The 21364-nt window shown below is 49.6% G+C and overlaps 1 protein-coding gene and 1 long non-coding RNA gene across 7 annotated transcripts in view; one reads left to right on the top strand and one right to left on the bottom strand.

Annotated features, from left to right (window-relative positions):
- DENND2A (DENN domain containing 2A) overlaps nucleotides 1-15340 on the top strand; it is a 102099-nt gene extending 86759 nt beyond the window's left edge. For all 5 annotated transcript variants that reach the window (XM_070788247.1, XM_070788252.1, XM_070788250.1 and 2 more), the window contains 6 exons: nucleotides 4929-5106; nucleotides 6856-6897; nucleotides 9651-9768; nucleotides 10150-10401; nucleotides 11793-11879; nucleotides 12732-15340. In XM_070788247.1, coding sequence (XP_070644348.1) covers nucleotides 4929-5106; nucleotides 6856-6897; nucleotides 9651-9768; nucleotides 10150-10401; nucleotides 11793-11879; nucleotides 12732-12763 — 709 coding nt within the window. In that variant the 3' untranslated portion in view covers nucleotides 12764-15340. The remainder of the gene's footprint in view (nucleotides 1-4928; nucleotides 5107-6855; nucleotides 6898-9650; nucleotides 9769-10149; nucleotides 10402-11792; nucleotides 11880-12731) is intronic.
- Nucleotides 15341-16049: 709 nt separating this feature from the next.
- LOC139182773 (uncharacterized) lies at nucleotides 16050-21123 on the bottom strand. Of its 2 annotated transcripts, XR_011566336.1 has the most exons (3): nucleotides 20804-21018; nucleotides 16836-16982; nucleotides 16050-16259 (listed from the first exon to the last, which is right to left on the bottom strand). It is a non-coding gene; the product is annotated as an uncharacterized lncRNA (long non-coding RNA). The 2 variants fall into 2 exon arrangements; XR_011566335.1 differs by lacking the exon at nucleotides 16836-16982 and having other exon boundaries at nucleotides 20804-21123.
- Between the last annotated feature and the right edge of the window lie 241 nt (nucleotides 21124-21364).

Here is a 21364-nt window from a genome sequence, read left to right as displayed (position 1 = left end):
TTCTCTTGTTGCAGAGCATGGGCTCTAGGGCACACGGGCTTCAGTAGTTGCGGCTCTCAGCTCTAGAGCACAGGCTTGGTAGTTGTGGGTGGCCCACAGGCTTAGTTGCTCTGTGGCATGAAGGATCTTCCCAGACCAGGGGTCAAACTGGTGTGCTTTGCATTGCAAGGGGGATTCTTAACCACTGGACCACCAGGGAAGCCCCTCTTCTACCATTTATTTGAAAGGAACAGCTGCCACTTGATGTATTATTTGCAGAATCTGACCTGTCCTTCTAGTGTTTCAAGAGGCAGAATTTTGTTTTAGAATATTGGAGGGAGCTGGAGAACAAGAGGGATGCGACACTGCCAGAACCCCCGCCTCTCGGGTGGCTCCTGACGCCCTGACAGGTGCCAGCTAACAAGGTGGCAGTGGAAACCAGGTGGGAAACACGGGGACCCAGCTACAACAGCGATCAGACTGTTTAAAAAGCAAACAAAAGACACTTGTTAGCAGAATCAACAATGGTAGTACCAACCTACATGGCCAACAGGTGACACGTTGAGTTGTCATTTGTCCCCATCGAGACTGAGTACGCGACTTAGCGACTAAACGACAACAGCAGACTGAGTCCCGGTGCCCCTCAGCTCCCTGCGTTCCAGTTAAATGAATGCATTTCTTCTTTCTGTGACATTTCTTTACCTGCCCTGTGTATCTAGTGCTGCCATTGCTTATCGTTGTGTTCTCTACTTGTTCCAGCTACCTTCCCCACCCAGCTGGTTCACACTCACTGCAGCTGAGCCACACACCCTGCCCCCTACCCCCCCACCCCCCCCACCCCCCGCCCCGAGACCCCTGGGCTTCAGCCAGAGACACAAAGCACAGCAGCAGTGGAAAGAAGGGGAGACTCCCTGCAGACCTGCTCCCTCCAGGGCTGAGGCCAAGAGAAGGCAAAGGGGCAGGAGGCCATTTCTCTGAATTGGTAAAAAAAGAAAGTTACACAGATTTCTTTTTCTTTCTTTAATTTTTAATTGGACTTTGAAAAAAACTTTTTATTTGGGGTTTTTTAGTCGTGCTACATGGCATGCGAGATGTTAGTTCCCTGACCAGGGATTGAACCCATACCCCCTGCATTGGAAGCTCAAAGCCTTAACCACTGGACCTTTGGGGAAGTCCCCAGACTTGTTTTTCTATTGCAGTAATCAAGAAAAACCCCAAGGCTTCTGGCTGTGCTTCTTCATGCCTGCATTCCTCAGTCTGTGTCTCTCTACCTTCTCCCACCTGCAGGACTCCTCGCTCCCCACCCTGCCCTCACCCTGAATGCAGAAGTTACTTTAACTTCTTTTTGCCTGGGGTTCACTGTTGTTCAGTTGCTCAGGAGCACCCAACTCTTTGTGACCCTGTGGACTGCAGCACGCCAGGCTTCCCTGTCCTTCACCATCTCCCGGAGCTCTAAAATCGCTTCCAGGTCTAAAATTCTGTGCTGCTGTAACTTCCCCGGAGTCAGAAATGCTTAAACCACACCTCTGAAATGTAAATGCAGTCTTAAACATGAGTGCTGCATTTTTATTCTCCTTTAGTGACTTGACTAAAGTGCTAACTTGCTTCAGTCGCGTCCGATTCTTTGTGATCCTATGGACTGCGGCCGGTCAGGCTCCTCTGTCCATGAGATTCTACAGGCAAGAATAATGGAATGGGTTGCCAGGCTCTCCTCCAGGGGATCTTCCCACCTCAGGGGATGAACCCAAGTCTCTTACGTCTCTTGCATTGGTAGGCAGGTTCTTCACCACCAGTGTCACTTGGGGAGCCCATGACTGAAAAGCGAGGATTTCAGAAACTTGCTGAAGGGACCATGGATGACAGAGTCCACCATGGATGACCTACACCACTGCATGATCCATTCTTTCTCCAAGTGATGTTTAGGAGCTTAATAACAAATGTGCTAAAAAAAAAAAAAAAAAAAAAAGAGGTGGATTTCATACACAAGGCTTACTTCAGGAAATTCCTTCTTAGGGTCTCTTTTAAAGAACTCCCACTAGCCACTTGGAAATGAAAGCCAACATCCCAGTAAAAGGTGTAACATAACAAAATTCCAGCTCAACCATCTCTTTCTACCCATTCCCCACTGCACCTCACCCCCAACTCTTTAGTCAAAATCATTGGCTTCCAAGCCTTTTTACTACAGTCCACAATTAGAAATACATTTTATATTCAGACCTAATATACACCCCACATAATACATACATATAGTTATTTACAGTTGGGGGAAAATGCATCATACTCTCTTATTTTCTATTACATTCTTTTTGTTGTAGTTGTTTTTGATGCTGATCACAACCCACTGAAATTATTTCAGGACCCCCAATAGGGTGCAAATTATAGTCTGCAAAAACTTGCTCTACACACAACTATTCTTGTTCATATTATGATGTCCTTCTAGTTTTCTAAGTTATGACCCATAGTCCTTGAGCAGATCAGCTTTGTAGACTGGCCACACACAAATACAGCTTAGTCCTAAAAATTCAAAGTTTTAGAACAAAGTAAATTCAGCCCATTCAGTGATCTATAGATCAAGCAAATTAAACGTAAATGATCAGCCATTCACTAAAAGTATCAACATTCTTGACTTATCTGGCAGAAAGTGATGCCTTAAAAAATAAAGCTCCTATGCTTTTCAAGACAATTTTTAAGTCTTTATCTTTATTGAATCCAGAGAGAAAACAATGATTTACAGAATGGAAAAAAAAAGTGTGTGTCATGTCTGAATGCCTTAGGATTTAATTTAACATAATTGATAGGGTTTACTTACAGGTTTGAAAACTACATTTGCTAATATTTTTATAGTGTAACCTAATATTTCAGTTGTGGAAAGAAGCCGTTAGTAGTTACTAATAATAATAGTTACAGCCTCAGAGTGCTATTGAGAGGTGTCTGTTGTTCAGTTGCTAGATGGTGTTCAAGAAGATCTTTTAAAAGGCAGAAGTCACTTCACTGCCCACTGCTGGCTGAATTATTGATGTTGCTCTCTTGGTATAAGTCCAAACTTTAGTCTGTCTCACCCTTACTCAGCTAATAAAGAGGCATTATAGTGATAACAAACAAAATATTGGGGTAGCATCTTTCTCATTTTGAGGGTGATCATTTGAAAGAAAACATAAGACCAGGTATCGATGAAATATGTGGCTGCTCCACTACTGAGAGGTATCTCATGACTCCAGTGAGTGTCAGGAGATTGATTATTTGCTAAGAGAGAGAACAGGAAGGTCAGGAGACATACTGGTAAATGGACAAGATTCAACATGGCTGTTATTAGGTTTGGCTTCCTTAGTGGCTCAACTGGTAAAGAATCCGCCTGTAATGCGGGAGACCTGGGTTTGATCCCTGGGTTGGGTAGATCCCCTGGAGAAGGGAACAGCTACCGGCTCCAGTATTCTGGCCTGGAGAATTCCACGGACTGTATAGTCCATGGGTTCGCCAAGAGTCGGACGCAACTGAGCAACTTTCACTTTCACTTTTTAGGTTAGGAGCCCCCAAATGGAAGCAGGATCAAAACAAGGGCTAGTGCATATGTTAAGGACGTCTCAGGGGGTGCTAGATTCAGAGGAACTTACTAGATTCAGAGGAATCTAAATGATTTGGGGAGGATTGCTTTTTTATTGCAGTAAAATATACATAACCATAAATGTTACCATTTTAATAATCTTTTAAGTGTTGAATTCAGGGGCATTTAGCACATTCGCAGTGTTTGCAGCCATCACTGCTCTCCATTTCCAGAGCTTTTTCATCATCTCAACTGTAATTCTGTCCTCTTTAAGCAACAGTGTGCCCCTCTCACTTCCTCCAGCCCCTGCTAACTTCCCTTCTACTCTTTCTCGATGCATTTGCTGATTCTAAGTCCCTCGTGTAACTGGAATCATACAGTACATGTCTCGTTCTGCCTGGCTGAGTTCACTTGCTAGCCAGTATCTTTTAGTCCATTTCTTTTCTTCTTAAGTAAACCAGAGCTAAGTGATTTTTTTGATGGGCTCAGGAAAGTTTTATGACAACGAGATTATAGGTGTGTGGCATCATGGGAATGCAGTAAAGACGCATTCATCCATCCAGAACTCAGCTTCCTTGCAGCTTGACGTGAACAGAGCACAGCTGAGAACCAGGGCGAACATTCAGAAGGTGTCCTAACAGATGCAGTGCTGGTTACAGGGAACCGAAGATGACCCGGTATACTCTTGGGTGAATCCACTGGGCCCTCACTTTGGTTTACTCTTGCATTAGACACATCTAACAAGCTTCTAGAGCTTCCAACCCCATAGCATTTTAGAAACAGCATATTGGTATGAGAGGAGAGGGGAACCGCTGGGAGCAGGCTCACTTAGTGATAAGAAGCGATTTCGAGGAAGAAGAGAAAGTCTGCTCTCACTCATCTCGGAAGCCGCCAGTCATCACTGTGCTGCAGCTCCGCAGAAATGACATAAAAGCGATGCTCCCAGGTAATCCACCCGTTCACTCCACAAACCGAGCACAAATGCCGGCACGGAGCAAAGCCTTGTGAATCCCACACAATTGTCAGGCTCAGCTTTCACCAGTACAAGGCTACACTGTGATCATCCTGCTTTAAGAGAGACTGAGTCTGTCTCTCAACGTTGTTATTTTTCTGTGTTTTGAATTCTGGACAAGAAGTATGTGAATTTCGCTTTTACACAACCGAGCCATTTGGAGCGGACGGCTGCCCCTGAACACTGAAGGACGCACCCTGTCTCCCCTGACCACACCTAGGTGTTCACACTTGGCGGAGAGAGAAGGAGCACCCATGCGAAAGAGGCTTTGGTTGTCTGGGGCTTCTCTGTGGCTGGGGGAGGTGTGGCTGGCGTGTGAACCCTTCTCTCTGGCGTCTTCGTGGAGGCGGCCCACCCTCCTGAAGCGGCCCTTCCTCCCCTCTCTCCCCGCCGCAGCACCCTGTCCACGTGCTGCCACGCGATGGTGGCGGCCATCTACCCCTTCACCTGGCAGCACACCTACATCCCCGTGCTGCCGCCCGCCATGATCGACATCGTGTGCTCGCCAACGCCCTTCCTCATCGGGCTGCTCACCAGCTCGCTGCCGCTGCTCAGGGAGCTGCCGCTGGAGGAGGTGAGCTCCCTGTCGGGGCCGGGGTAGGGGGAAGGGGCTGCCTGTGGCTTTGCCAGCAGGCAGGGTCAGGGGAGCAGCGGGACCCCACGGCTTTGTGAGTCAGCACCCTCCTGCCAAGTCACCTTCAGCAGAACCTCTTGACTGCAGACTCAGTCTCCCCTCTAAATGTACCTACAGCCGTGGACACCCATTGAGAAAGGCTGCAGTCAACAATTTGTTGCTGTTGTTGAGTCGTGTCCCACTCTTTGCGACCCCACAGACCACTGTCCATGGGATTTCCCAGGCAAGAATACTGGAGTGGGCTGCCATTTCCTTCTCCAGGGGATCTTCCATCTTTCCGTGGATAGAAAGCTGTATCTCCTGCATTGGCAGGTGGATTCTTTACCTCTGAGCCACCAGGGAAACCCAACCAACGATTTACTCGATTTTAATACACCTAGTCAGTAAAGAGCCATCTGCCCTACCCTTCCCCCATCCATCCCTCTGTCATGGGAAGAAAGCACACAAAGAGCTAATGGTAACTGGAAATCATCTTTGGGCCAATAACAAAGTCTTGAGAAGGACTGTGTTCCTATAAGTAGGTCATTTTTTGTATCAGCTAAAAAGGCAATAAGCTAAATGTGTTCAGGGATTGAGTTCTGGGTCCAAATGAGAAAAGCCCTGCTTAGCGTCTCTGTGATTATTGAGTCCCAGCCCCTTCCTCTAAATGGTTTCTGTCTCCAGTACTGAGAGCTTCCAGCAGTCAGAGCAGAACCGTGGGGACTAAGTGATGCTGCACAGAACAGCCAGGCCTGAACCCTCCCGGTGTCCCGAAATGCATTGCCTCTAATTGCCCAGGTGGTCCTGCAGTCCTGTTAAAGATTAACCAGCAGACTCAGGTCTTTGAGTGTGTGTTTGTGAACTGCAGAGGGTTTTCCTGGGTGCCCTGTAAGCCTGCAGATGGCTCAGTTCACCCCCCCAGGAGAGGGTATGAGAAGGAGGGACAGCCCCTCTCAGCTCCCAGCTCCTGTGTTAGAGCCCGTGGTTCCTGCTGTCGTGGAAAGACGGCAGGCACTCAGGCCCCCGTGCACGTCCTCTGTCATAGCCAGCGGTCCACACCGTGTGATCCCGTGAGTGGCCGCCTTCCCAAGTTTTGTGCCCTGGTCCCTTCACTTGCCTCTCCCTAGTTGTGGCCCCGGGTCTCAGCCTCACTCTGAGGAAGGAGGACGAAAGTGCTTTACCTGAAAGCCTTGACTCGTGGGAGCCCAGCACCTGCAGCTTGGCTTACTGTCTCGTTGGGTCCAGTCCTCTGGGTCTCTCCCCTTTTATCCCATTAAGAGAAATGACAAGACTAAGTGGGTAACTGGGAGGTAGAAGGGGGAGGCCTGGCGGGGGTGGCAGAATCCAGTGAAATGGGAACAAGCTGGGGCTCTAGCCTCTCTGACTCAGTGACCCACATGCTAAAAAACAGTCGGAGCAGCTCTGCCTTAGCCAGTCCAGGAACAGGGCAGGAAGTCCAGCTTTTGGCCCACTCGTATCCTAGCTTGCGGTTACAGTGTTGAAAGCATGCATGTCTGGAAAGCTTTTTCCCCGCCTCCCCCTTCATCATCTGTGGCTTCAGTGGCAATGTCAGGAAACCACAATTGGCCTACTCCACCCCCACCCAGCTGCCTCCCTGGGTGCCAAGAAAGAAAGAAGGTTAACAGTCCGTTTCGATATGCTGGAAGCCCTCGCTGCTAACAGTAACAGTCCCTTTCCCTCACCTCATAGGTCCTGGTGGTCGACCTCGTCAACAATCGGTTCCTCAGGCAGGTGAGTAAGAAGCAACCCAGCTTCAACCACTGCTTGCTCTGTTTGCACCTCTTTGATGTTTAGAGCTCGCCTTTCCAGCTCTGTGGTGGGCCTGGAATCCCAAAGCAGGCCAGCAGGCGGGGGCAGTCCCCAGCCAGGGCTTGACTGAGGACAGGACAGAAGGCAGGGGCCAAAGAAGAGGGGTTTGGACAAAGGATTGATTCCCATGGGCTCTGTCACAAAATGGTTTGCTGATAGAATCTTTATATAGGTTATAACTGTAGACACTTAACCTTTTCCAACATGCCTTTAAATATTTGACAACAAATTTCATGATATAATACAAAGTGGAAAAATCAGGATAAAAATTATATACACTACTTTGCTGATCTTGCTTTTTAAAGGATAGAAATGAGGGGGGAAATACACATATATAGAAAGATAGAAAGGAAAACTCATCAAAACATCAATTCTGGTTGTCTTAGAGTAGGAGACTGAAAAAGAGACAGATTATGAGCAATTTTAGATTGTTTTGATATTTTCATACATTTTTTATAATGATCATAAACTACTTTCATTATCAGAGAATGAGGGTTGGGTGCAGTTCAGTCCCTGGTGGGGGAACCCACGTGCTCCGTGGCATGGCCAAATAAATAAACTTGGAGTGGCTACTGAAAAGTTATGCATGATAATGCTGTTTTTTATTATTAGCTCCATCTACTTTCACTTTCCAAGGGCCCTCTGGGTAGGCCCATCCCCACTGCCCTCCGGCTCTGAGACCCAGATCATAAAGCCAGCTTTCAATCATACTGGTCATCTGCCCTGACCAAAGCCCCTTGATAAGAATTAGCCACCTTGCGGGGTGGAGCATTGGGAAACTACTGAGTAGCCACTTAGGTGCAGGGAACTTTCTCAAGTTAATTGTGTTGCATTTAATTCCTCCCAGCCTTACTGAGCTATTATTGACATATAACATATTTAAATTTAAGACGTACAACATGATGAGTTGATATACGTTGAGAAATTAGAACCACAATACAATTAGTTAACCCTTCCATCCCCTCACATAATTACCTGTGTATGGGGGGATAGCACTTAAGATTTACTCTCTCAATAACTTTTAAGTATACTTGAGCTATAGTCACCAAACTAGACATTAGATGCCTCAGAATTTACTCATTTTCTAGCTGGAAATTTGTGCCCTTTGACCAACATTTGCCCTTTTCCTCACCCCTCACCCCTGGTAACCACCTCTCTACTCTGTTTACAGAGTTGAGTTTTTTAATTAATTTTTTGAGTTCAGTATTTTAGATTCCACATATAAGTGAGAACGTACAGGATTTATTTTTTGCTGTCTGGTCTCCCTCACTTAGCATTATGTCTTCAAGGTCTGTCAGTGTAGTCACAAAAGTGGTATGTCTTTCTTTGGTGGCTGAATACTATTCCATCGTGCGTGTATACGTATGTGCGTGTGTACTTATTTTCTCCCATTTTGGAGGCTGCCTTTCTGTTTTGATGACTGATCGTTTTACTGTGCAGGAGCTTTTCAGTGTGGACTCCGACTTGTTAATTCTTGCTTTTGTGGCTTGTGCTTTTGGTGTCATATCCCCAAAAATCGTTGCCAAGATCAGTGTCAAATAGCTTTTCACCTGTATTTTCTTCCAGCAGTTTTACAGTTTCTGGTCTTCATTTAAGTCTGTGATCCATTTTTTTTAAATCCACATAATCTGGGGGAGAGGTACAAGATAGGGGTTCAGTTTCATTCCTTCATATATGTATGTCTAGTTTTTCCAGTACCATTTAGGTTAAGCAACCACCCTTTTCCCCTTGAATATTCAGCTCCCTTGTCAAGTGTTAATTGACTGTATATGAATGGGTTTATTTCTGGCCTCTCGATTCTGTTCTGTTTATCTTATTGTTGTTCAGTCGCTCAGTCGTGTCCAGCTCTTTGCGGCCTCATGGACTATAGCACGCCAGGCCTCCCTGTCCTCCACTGTTCGTCTGTGTTTCTGTTTTTATGCCAGTTGATGCTGGGAAAGACTGAAGGCAGAAGGAGAAAAGGACAACAGAGGATAAGATGGTTAGATAGCATTACCAACTCAATGGACGTGAGTTTGAGCAAGCTCCAGGAGAGGGTAGGGGAGGACAGGGAAGCCTGGCGTGCTACAGTCCATGGGGATGCAAAGCCTTGGACAGGACTGAGCGACTGAACAACAATAACACCCATACTGTCTTGATTACTATAGTTCCATGATAAAGTTTGAAATCAGGAATTAGGATGCCTCTGGCTTTGTTCTTCTTTTCTAAGATTGTTTTGCCTGTTCAGTCTTTTATGGTTCCATACACATTTTAGGATTTTTTTTTTCTATTTCTGTGAAAAACATCATTAGAATTTTCATAGGAATTTGCATGGAATCTATAGATGGCTTTGAGTAGCATGGCCGTTTTAACTATTTATTCTTTCAATCCATGAACACAGAATATCTTTCCATTTAGTTTATATCTTCTTCAGTTTCATTCATCGCCATCTTATTTGTTGCAGTTAATCTTCACAGTGAGGTAACCCGTTTTACCAAATGGGGAAGCTGAGGCTCCTGTAGCTTGTTAAGAGTGGAATCAAGATTCAAGCCTCTGGTTCGAAGTTGCGTTCTCTCCACTAAACCAGGAACCGTGCCGGGCCTGCCCTGAAGAATCCGCTGTGTACATCTGGCCAGGGTGCAGCCACCGTCCCGGGAAATGCTGGGACAATGACTCCTGTTTTTTCTGTTTTACAGATGGACGATGAGGACTCCATTCTGCCCCGGAAGCTTCAGGTAGCCCTGGAACACATTCTGGAGCAGAGGAATGACCTGGCTAGTGAGCAGGATGATGGGCCCCCGGATGGCAAACGAGGTAAATGCTCAACCACCTCCCAGACTGCACCCCTGCCTCCGTCCTTGGAGTCAGGGAGCAGTGAACTATGGGCATGTCCACTTGACACGGGGTTCAGTCGGAAAATGGGCAGCGAGGTGCACCAGGAGAGAGGCTGGCGCTCATCCCCTTCAGCAGCGAGTTGTAGGAAAAACCTTTCCCACCCCACCCCCAGTTTAGCTCTAAAAAATCTGTTTAAAGGTAGGAAAGAAATGACAGGCTCACTGTGGGGAACCTCTTTCATGGATCATCACAGTCGGCCTTCCAGGAACCTGGAATAGCATCCTTGTCTTTTCTGACTGACTCATCCCAGAGGCTCTGCCTCCGCCCTCAGCGGTCCTGGTCCTCCCCTGCTCTGCTCAGGCCCTGAGTCCAGCCCCTTGAACAAGGTGGTGTCTGAAGCCTTTGTCCGCTTCTTCGTGGAGATCGTGGGCCACTACTCGCTGTTCCTGACGGCAGGCGAGCGCGAGGAGAGGACCCTGCAGCTGCAGCGAGAGGCCTTCCGCAAAGCCGTCTCTTCCAAGAGCCTCCGCCGGTTCCTGGAGGTCTTCATGGAGACCCAGACGTTCCGGGGCTTCATCCAGGAGCGGGAGCTGCGCCGGCAGGACGCCAAAGGTCAGGGGCCCTGCCATCTCCTCGGGTGTCGCTTTCCCTCTCCTCCCCACGCCCAGAGCCCCACTCCCAGTTCCGGTGCGAGTTCTCCTCTGTCCTCGTCTCCCCAGCTTGACCAGACTCTTAGGGACACCCTTTCCCTCCTCTCTCTGTGGCGTCTCTCCTCCATTTCCTCTTGTCCCTTCTGCCCTCCTTCCTCCCCCTCTCCCCTGGGCCCTGGGGCTGGACAGAGGAGAGGCTGGCCCGCACCCTCTGCTCCATGTGCTGCCACCGACGCCCAGCGGGCTGGCCGTGGGGAAGGAGGACAGCAGAGACTCCCCCCAGCCTGGGGAGCCCGAGGGCCCTCTGTCCACACACACACTCACCCACCCCGTCCCCTGCTCCTCAGGTTCTCCTTGTCTCCCTCAGTGTCCCTGTCCTTGTTGCTGGGTTCCATCACTCCTCTAGAGATCAGGACCGGGAAGTGTGCGGAAGAGGATGAAACCGTTTCTGTCTCTTTCTTCCATGCTCTTGAAGTCGTTTGGGGAATCTGAAAGCTAGAAATATCAGGAAAGGCTGCCCCAGGTGGGAGCTAGGCCAGAGGACCAGAGAGATAGATGATTAACCCTGAGGAGAGGCCACCCAGTGATGAGGGTCGGGGATGCGGGAGCAGCTGGCCCAGGCCTGGGTATCCTCTGGTCCCGCAATTTTAGACCCTGAGCTAAGGCAGCAAAGCTCCACACCCCCAGAGCTCTGTGCATTGCAGAAAGGGGGACTGTCATACTTCAGATGATTCTGATGAGGGTATCCAGAGAGACAAAAGAAGGTGGATTAGAGCCTAGGAGGAGGCACACAACTCCTGATGAAAGAATTCACTTGAAGACCTGCCGGGTACACCCAAGGATCACTGTCTGATAGAAGATCAGGGGGAGATGATGACAGTAGCCTGAGGCTCCAGCCCTGGGCGAGAACTGAAGGTCCCTGCCCGCTGAGGTGACCTGCCCGCCCCGCCCTCCTGAGTCCCTAGATGGCAGCCGGGCTCCCAGGAGGCAGGCCACTTGCCAGGGGCCCTCTTACAGGAGATCTCAAGGAGAAGGGAAGGGCCAGGACCACCTGGTTCTTCTCTGAAACCAGGGGCCTAACACAGTGCAGGCGCTTGGAAGGTGTTCGTCGAGGAAAAATAGGACTTCACCCACGAGCTAGCTTTACAGCTTTCCAAAAACAGTTACTGCACGAGGCTGGGCAATTATAAGGTCAGGAAAAAAACCTTTTAACTCTAAACGATTCAGAGCATGTTTATAGAGCAGCTCCGTCTCAGCAGCAAGGTTTCTCTTGTTTGCGGCAGTAAGGAAACGAACACATGCAGAAGCACCAAGAGAAGGAGCTAAAGCGGTTGGGATTTCTCTCATCAACAGGTCTATTTGAGGTCCGAGCCCAGGAGTACCTGGAAACACTTCCCAGCGGAGAACACAGCGGTGTCAACAAGTTCCTGAAGGGACTAGGTGAGGCCCAGGGGTCTGAGTTCCCGGCAGCAGCCCCCGGGGCCATGGGGTCTTGGCGAGTTCCTGCCACCGGGGCCGGGGCTCATGACGCTGAACTCTGAGGCCTGCGCCCACTGGGCCCAGTTGGCATCGTACCACCCTCCTGTTCTGCCCTGTCCTCGGAGCGGAAGCTAAGGACACACGGCCCTCTCCCTGCCCTCCTGGGCCCTGGCTATGTTGCTCTTCTTTCACTCTTACCCCCCACATCTTCAGTCTTGGGGAGTGGGGCTTAGAAGTATGATGAGTGGAACCAGAGAAGGGGGCCTGACAGTAGAGACCTGGGCCAGTCTCCAGATGACCCTGAAAAGTGGAAATGTAAAAATTTCAGCAAGGACTGCAGTTTAACCAGCCAAAACAGGCCCTTGCTAGGAAATGGAGGAGAAGAAAGCAAAAAGCATGAGAGAGGGAGGGAGCAGGCCCCGGTGAGGCCAGCGCCTCAGAGGACCTGCGGGGGTCCTTCTTGGAGCCTCACCCAGGGGGCCGGTGCCTGGGAAGGGACCGCCGGCCTCCTGCAAGGCCGGGCTCCCAGGGAGGCGTGACAGTCCGTGCTTCCTGTGTCACCATTTCAGAAGCAACTGAAAGTCTGCAGCTCTGACAGTCTTCCCTTCAAAAGACCCCTGCTCACAGGGGAGGCACATGAGTGCAGGGGGCGCCCAGGAAGGGGAAGGCCCCCAACTTCTCCTGGGCCCTGGGGTGAAGCTCGGGGCGGTGTGGGAGCCCCAGTTGTCCCCACCACAGCTGGTGTGAAAAGGGCACGATTTTAACTCGGCTCCTCTGTCTGCCTGGTGCAATGTTCTCATTTTCTTTTTTTAGGCAATAAAATGAAGTTTCTCCACAAGAAATAGCCCTCAACCCAGACTCCAGGGAAAACTTCCTCCCAGGGCAACCACATGTCTTAAAAACAGTCCTGGTGGTCTCCCTGAGAAGTCGGTCCTTGGTTGTCCCAGGTGCTGGAAAAAGGCCTGGATGGTTTCTGCTCATCCCTGCGCTGTCCCCAGGAACAGGATCCCAGAGCTGCCGGGAGGCAGCTTACTCAGAACAGCACTGGAAATGGGACCTGGGACCAGGCACATTCAAAGGGATTGTTTTGGGTTGTTGGATTTGGGGTGTTTTTTTTTTTTTTTAATCTTAGCTATTAAAAAAGAAGAAGAAAAGTGTTTGGGTTTTCTTGTTATTACGCCAAGGCTAAGACAGCTGTCCTGCCCTGTGTCGTGAACCTTTCCCGGGTTCATCCTGCCTAGCAGCTCACCCTGGAGCCAAGAGGAGGAGACGGAAGGAGCGGCCCCCAGGGACTTGGAACCGAGATGCTCCCCGGGGCAGAACTGAAGACAGGTTGGGGGGTCAAGGGAGAAGCACCATGGTGACACCCGTGGGCAATGCAGACCCCATGCTGCGGGTGTCAGGGCGGGAGTCCTCTCGGGGAAAGGATCGCAGGTAGTGGAGTGAGGTCCGTGCTGGAAAGGAGGACAGGGGACAGCAGCAGGATTTGGTTTCCTGGAATGAACGGCTCTTTCAGCCCGGCCGGTGACGCCACCTGCTGGCCGAGCCCGCTTGTCGTCATGTCGCCGCCTCTGGTCCCAAACGGTCCTGATTCTCCTGGACGGCCTCTTTTCCCCTCAGAGGCCACAGAGCCCGCCCCTGCCCAGGAGTCCACGACTTTTACAGGTACACGCAAAAAGAGGCTCTCTCTTCGTAAGATGTTAATAAAATATTCTTAGGGCCCTAAAGTTTACAATGCTGCTCACCTTAAAGACCACAAGCCATGGCCTGGACCCCATTACTGTTTTACTGCAGGAGATTTTCTCATTTCCGTGCAGGGCCCAGAGCAGCACAGGTAAAGTCGTACACGCTACACATGTAGGATGAATGGAGGGACTTCTGTTGTCATCAAGAAGAAGCATCAATGTTGGGTACATACACGATTCGAATGAACTTACAAAACAGAAAGAGACTCACAGACTTAGAGACCAAACCTGTGGTTGCTGGGAGAGGTGGGGGAGAGGCTGGGGGGAAGGGACAGTTAGGGAGTTGGAGACAGACGTGTACAAACTGCTATATTTAAAGTGGATAACCAAGAAGGACCTACTGTACAGCACAGAGAACGCTGCTCAGTGTTATGTGGCAGCCTGGATGGGAGGGGAGTTTGGGGGAGAATGGCTGCATGTTTATGCATGGCTGAGTCCCTTCACTGCTCACCTGAAGCTGTCACATCTTTGTTAATTGGCTATACCCCAATACAAAATACAAAGTTAGAAAAAAAGGAGCATCAAAAATTTGGGGATGGCTTCCTCAGACTCATATAGCCAGAGGGGAGGAGGCAGGAGGTTCGGAGAAGGCTGCACTCCGGGGGGCACTGTCCTGCACCGGTGATACAGGCACGCTCTCAAAGCAGGCCTCGGGGCCAGCCCGCTGCCTGGCATCCCACCAGGTGGGTTCCCTCTGGGTGGCACCGGGAACCCTACAAAAACACACACAAGGAATGTGCTATGACCCTGGGGCCTGGGCTGCCCGGCAGAGGTTCTTGACCTTTAAGGAGATGGGAGCAAAGAGTCTTCCGAGAAAAAATAAGAACGAGAGGAAAACGAGGAGAGGTCGGCCTCTCACCCCATACTAGGGGTTCTTAACTAAAGTCATGGTCCACCAAATTGTATCCAAGATTTGGTGTGTCCATTTGTTTTGGGGGCAAGAATCCATAGTTTACATCAGATTCTGAAAGGGGTCCAAGGCCCCCCCCAAAAGGGTAGGAACATAACAATTACCTAGGTGTATAGATATGTATATATATACAGATATGTAGGGCTTCCCTGGTGGCTCAGAGGGTAAAGCGTCTGCCTGCAATGTGGGAGACCTGGGTTCAATCCCTGGGTCCGGAAGATCCCTTGGAGAAGGAAATGGCAAACCATTCCAATATTCTTGCCTGGAGAATCCCATGGACAGAGGAGCCTGGTAGGCTACAGTCCACGGGGTCGCAAAGAGTCGGACACAACTGAGTGAAAATTTATTTATTTAATTTTATAGATATGTATAGTTGGGGGTTGGGGAAGACTGAAAGAGAATCTCTGGGTGTGGGGACTCAGGAATTTGTAACAAGTGCCTCAGATTAGTTAACTTCATTAACACCAATATTCTGCCCAAAGATGATCACTTCCTTAATATTTTGAAATATACTTTCTTTTATAACTTATTTCATATTGTTTACTCAACACCTCTCAGTGAATAAATATACGCTTTTGTCAACATTTCTAGTGGCTATGTAATATTCTGTTTTGCAGATATGATAAACGTTATTTTACCAATCCTCTCATGAATGTAAGATATTTCCAATTTTTAATATCATAAAAAGCATTGAGAAAAGCATCTTTGTAAAAGTTTCTTAGTACCTATGCCTTGTTTTCTATTTTAAAGGTTATTTATTTACTTATTTTTGGCTGTCCTGGGTCTTTGTTGCTGCGCGGACTTTTCTCCGGTTGTGGCGAGCAGGGACTACGCTCTAGCTGCAGTGCGCGGGCTTCTTGTTGCGGCGGCTTCTCTTGTCACAGAGCATGGACTCTGGAGCACAGGCTCAGTAGCAGGTTTAGTTGCTCCGTGGCCTGTGGGATCTTCCCAGACCAGGGATCAAACCCGTCTGTGTCTCCTGCATTGGTAGGTGGATTCTTTACCACTGAGCCGCCAGGGAAGCCCCTATTTTCATTTTTGCTTGAAGTAAATATATCTACAGAAGAGTGCTCAGATCATGCCTACACAGCCTGACAGACTTCCACAAAGAACCACATCCGTGGGCCCAGCCCAGGAGCAGAACATCACCGGGTGCAGCTCACCTTACCGACATCCCTCCCACCCTCCTCTGCATAAGTTTAAGTCAGCTAAGGAAGGGCCTTCACTTTGCAAAGTGGTAACTGAGGATGGGGAGCATCAGAAACCAGAGGAAAAAATAGGGTTGTGATTCCCTGCTCACAGTCCAGGGCAGACCTTGGATGGACAACGCTATTTGGGTTTAGAAACCAAGTGTGACCAAGAAGCATGGGTGTGTTAGAACATGGCCACTCAACCTTTTCGTCTTACCTCACACCAACAGTCTGTCCAAGAACCAAGTCCTCTGATTCCATTAAAAAAATTAAGAAAAAAACTTCATACATTTTCCAAGAAGAATGTGTATTTAGAAGCATTCCATTATCGTGTTTCAATTCAGGGTCAATCACATGGTCATGAAAACCAGTTGGAGCAGGACTTCTGGGTGGGTTTCATTGCTGTAGACTATCCAAGACACTGGTGGGCAAGGGAAGGGATGAGTGGGAGCAGGTGTGGTTGGCATATCTTGGTAACTGGCCGGAGATAGGGCATCTGAAAGAGAAGGCAGCTGTCACCACTGCTGAGACAAGGGAAAGTGAGTTCTTAGAAATTATCACACAAACATTTTCTCACGCAGACCGAGAACAATGAGAAGATCTGCTATTTATTATTTCTTTTTGCCCATTACTATGTTCAGTGCGGGCTTGCCAGGTAGCAGTAGTGGTAAAGAACCCACCTGCCAATGCAGGAGATGTAAGAGACACAGTTTTAATCCCTGCGTCAGGAAGACCCCCTGGAGGAAGGCTTGGCAACCCACTCCAGTGTTCTTGTCTGGAGAAGCCCATGGACAGAGGAGCCTGGTGGGCTGCAGTCCATGGGCTCTCTCAGAGTTAGACGCTACTGAAGCAACTTTGCATGCATGCATGCATGCACACGTGTTCAGTTCATCAAGTGTGTTATTTGATCACTTGAATGTAAGCATCATGAGGGAAGGGACTGTGTCCATCACGTTCAATGCTGAATTCCCAGAGCCTAAAATCAGTGCCTGGCACAGAGTCATCTCTCAGTAAATGTTTGCTGACCAAAGCAACAATTCCCCCAGTAGTATTAAGGTGGGACTGTACTGACTCTGTCGCAGGCAGCAAGCTCAGCAGAGATGCATGGGTACTCCTCCAAGTCAAAGGAGTACTTCATCAGGAGACGTCAGCCTGCTCCTGACTGTATCAGCCACTTCCCGTAGCTCAGATATCTTGTTTTCAGCACAGCACCAAGCTCCTAGGAGACCACATTAATAATCAGAAGGTTGCTTGGTGAGTAGGAAAGCAGAGCAAAGGTGTTGGAGAGTCTGCAGGGATATCTCCCCAGGAGGGGAGGGGAGCCCGACAGACTTCCCTGTCTCACAGCGGATCTGTTCCCCTGGACATTTCCCCTGCCCCCACCCCGCCCTCCATTTTTTTTCCTTTGTTTTATTTTATTGGGGGGAAATTCACGTAACACAGAAGTCCATTCATCACTCAATGAATACTTGGGTTTTTTCCACTTTTTGGCTATTGTGAATAGTTCCGCAACAAACATGTGTTCATGTATTTGGGCTTCCCAGCTAGTGGTGGTGCTACTGGTAAAGAACCTGCCTGCCAATGCAGGAGATGTAAGAGACACAGTTTTAATCCCCGGGTCAGGAAGACCCCCTGGAGGAGGGCTTGGCAACCCACTCCAGTATTTTGGCCTGGAGAATTCCATAGAGGAGCCTGGCAGGCTACAGTCCATAGGGTTGCAGAGTTGGACACGACTGAAGGAACTTAATGCACAGGCACGCATGTGTTTGTTTGAATAGTGGACTGAGTTGTTCATGCTCAGTTGTGTCTGACTGTGTAATCCCGTGGACTGCAGCCCTCCAGGCTGCCCTGTCTGTGGGATTCTCCAGAGAAGAATACTGGAGTGGATTGTCATTTCCTCTTCCAGGGGATCTTCCTGACCCAGGATGGAATTCCACTGCACTGGCAGGCAGATTCCTTACCACGGAGCCACCTGGGAAACCCATTGGTTTGAGTACCTGTTTTCAATTTCTTCAAGTATATACCTACAAATGGAATCGCCAAGTCATAGGTTAGTATCTACATTTAAATTTTTGAAGCACTATCAAAGTGTTTTCCATAGAGGTTACAGGATTTTATACTCCTGCCCACAAGATATGAGGGGTGCCGGCTTTTCCTATGTTCCCTCCCTTTCTTCAGACAGATTCCAGCTTTCTTAACTATATCCATCACCTTCCAGCCATACCTCTGAGGGGACCCCATGTTTCTCAGGGGTGATTGGCATCACCTGCATCAGATCCACCTGGGATATTAAGTACAGATGCCTGGAATCCACCTTGACTTATCTGGGACTAAAGCCCTAGAGCCCTTGAATGGCTGCAAGTTTCCCAAATATCTTCAAGTACTTAACAGGTCTCTGTCTTAGATGACTCACTTCTTCAGGTGACCCAATCTCCTCCCTTATATGTAAATTATCCTGTAAGTTTCACTGACAGTAATCTTAGGGCCAAGTTTTGAAATTAAGACTTTTGCACACACGGCCCAAGTTCAGTATTACATAAGAGCTGAAATGCTTTAAAGAACAAAAATATTGACGAAAGCTTACAAGAGTCCACAGACCTGGTAAATTCAGGTTGTGTTTTTTTTGGGGGGTGGGGGGTGCAGTGGTAAAGAATCCACCTGTCAATGCAGGAGATCCAGGTTCGATCCCTGGGTCGGGAAGATCCTCTGGAGAAGGAAATGGCAACCCACTCCAGTATTCATGCTTGGAGAACCCCAAGGACAGAGGAGCCTGATAGGCTGCAGTCCATGGGGTCGCAAAGAGTCGGACACGACAGCATGCACATTAATCACCTTGCCTAGGCTTAAAAGCAAACCCACCGCGGTACAGGTTAGACCCTCCCCCCGCCAAAATCCTGAGGAGAGATGGCTGCGGGAGTGAACTCAGAGGAGGGCAGGGCGGGCGGAAGCTGGAGCCTCAGCTCAGAGTTCAGGGGGGTTGACATGAGCTAAGAGTTCAGACTTGGCTGCTTGGGACGGGCTGGAACAGGCAGAGGAGGAAGGGGAGATTCCTGGCCGAGCAAAGGTTAGTAAGGAGAGCCATAGGCAGGTGAGAAGGGCCACTTAACTGCTGGCGCCTGTCAAGGCCAATTAACTTCCCTCCCTGGCTTGTCCAGCAGCCACGCCTCACCCCCACCCAGCTGTTGCATGGGGTTGCGCTGCCAGCCTGTAACTTCTTCCAGGCTACAGTGAGCAGAGGCCTGCTGCCAACCTCCCTGACACGGGGCCAGGGAGCCGTCTCACCTTTGATCAACTCTAGGCTCCCTACCTGCCCCTCTGAGTCTCCTTGCCCTCAACCTCACCCCTCCTCGCCTGACCATAATCCTGAGAGCCCACAGTTCAGTAGTCCTGCAACCAAACCTCACCACAGGTTGTCCTTCCTGCCACGGAGCTAATTCCCTGACCTGCATGGGCGGAATGTGGGCCGAGTTGTTTTTCTGGCAGATTCAGGCGGACCCACCCTTTGCTGTCGTGGCCCCTGGACAGGTGTGAAAGGGCTTCTTATCCAAAGGGGCTCTGGGTGGCAGCGGACCCGACAAGCCAGGGGGCAGCTGACGTGGGTCCTAAGAAGGGCAGGGCCTGGCCAGCTGACAGCTGCCCTGGGCGACCGGAGCCCCAGTGGTTCCCAGGCTGAGGACGCTTTTCTCCCCTCTCTGCCCTGGTTTATCCAGCCTGGGAAAGCTCTGGGTGGGAGCTGAGGTGGCATGCAGCCCTGCCAAGGCCAAGCCAGGGTCAGCCAAGCTAGGGTGACTCACAGGGTCAGGGGTCGGTGCCTTCCCAGCAGCGTGGGGTCTGTGGGCTCCGCATCCTTGGCTCCATCCACCCAAATGACCCCACAAGGCTGGTCAAGCCTCACTTTTTGTGGAGGTGGAGCTGTGGAAGCAGATGGCTGTCGAAAGCCCCCTCTCTCGAGATGGGGACATTTGCCTTCTGGGGGTATGGGGAGGGTAAGGGCCCTGCCATACCAAGGAGGATGGTCTCTGTCGCGCATTTTCTAGCCACATCAAAATGTTGCTCTTTAAAAACAGAAAGCAGGTGATGATTGCACAATGATGTGAATGTACTTAACGCTACTGAACTGTAAACTTAAAAGTGATTAAACTATCAGATTTTATGTCATGTGCCTGCTGTCTTAGAAAAACAATTAAAAAGCCCATAGCAATAACTTTGCAATGCATTTATATTCTGTGCAATTAAATTAACCTCAATGGTAAAGAATCCGCCTGCTAATGCAGAAGACCTGGGTTCAATCCCTGAGTTGGGAAGAGGAGAAGGAAATGGCAACCCACTCCAGTATTCTTGCCTAAGAAATCCCGTGGACAGAGGAGCCTGGTGGGCTACAGTCCATGGGGTCACAAACAGTCAAACATGACTGAGCCACTAAACAACAACAAATATATTATCCAAGGGCTTCCCAGGCGTTGCCGTGGTAAAGAATCTGCCTGCCAATGCAGGAGATGCAAGAGATGCAGGTTTGATCCCTGGGTCGGGAAGATCCGCTGGAGAAGGAAATAGCAACCCACTCCAGTATTCCTGCCTGGGAAATTCCATGGACAAAAGAGCCTAGCTGGCTACAGTCCATAGAATTGCAGAGTCAGACATGACTGAGCACACACACATGTATCGTCCACACCGTATTTCTACAGGATAAACACCAACTTCTTCCTCTATGTGTTTCCTTTCACTCTCCAGACACTGATCCTGGGAACACTTTCTAAGTCTCCGTGGGAAAGAAATACTGTTGTTGTTAATATTTAGTCGCTAAGCCGTGTCTGACTGTTTTGTGACCCCACGAACTGTAGCCCACCGGGCTCCTCTGTCCGTGGGATTTTCCAGGCTAGAATACTGGACTGGGTTGCCATTTCCTTCTCCAGGGGATCTTCCTGACCCAGGGATTGAACCTGTGTCTCCTGCCTGGCAGGCAGATAGATTCTTTACCACTGAGCTACCTAGGAAGCCCAGGAAAGTAATATATGTTCTTCTTAAACTTTGAGTTCTTACCATTGCAGGACTGATCCAGGAGGTGGTGAAGGAGCCCTTTAATTCCTCAGAGGTGTGGGGATAACAAATGGAGGCTGAGGACAAGACCAAGCGCATGTGGTCTGCATGGCCCAGCAGAATTTTGCTAACGCTTGATATTCCCTCCTTCCTCTGCTTTCTAGATGGCAGTCCCTCCTCCTTCCTTTCTCAGCCTCAGAGCTCCACCTTCCCTCAGCCCAGAGATAAGCTCTCTCAGAGAATCAGGCTGTGGTGATAACTGTTTGGGGAGTCACCCCCACAAGGCATTTTCAACCGCTGACCCTTAAGCTATGACCCCACAAGTGTGGATTCCAGAGCTGAGACCAGTGCTGGGGGAGGGGGGAAGATGTCATTGGTGGGGGTGGGCGGGTCTGTCCTGAATGTCACCGCCCCCCGGGGACATTGCCATCCCACCCTGGTCTCCATCATGCCTGCCTCACCAAGCAGCTTCCCAGCACCCACACCTGCCAGTCTGAATCCCCACAGCTTGCCTGGGTGCCTCATACAGATGCTGACGACCTTCAAGGCAGCCCTGAAACCTCC

Source organism: Bos indicus, chromosome 4 (genome assembly GCF_029378745.1).
Source record: "Bos indicus isolate NIAB-ARS_2022 breed Sahiwal x Tharparkar chromosome 4, NIAB-ARS_B.indTharparkar_mat_pri_1.0, whole genome shotgun sequence".
Lineage (NCBI taxonomy): Eukaryota > Metazoa > Chordata > Mammalia > Artiodactyla > Bovidae > Bos > Bos indicus.
The sequence above is the reverse complement of the archived record's forward strand: the minus strand, read 5'-3'. Positions and strand labels throughout refer to the sequence as shown.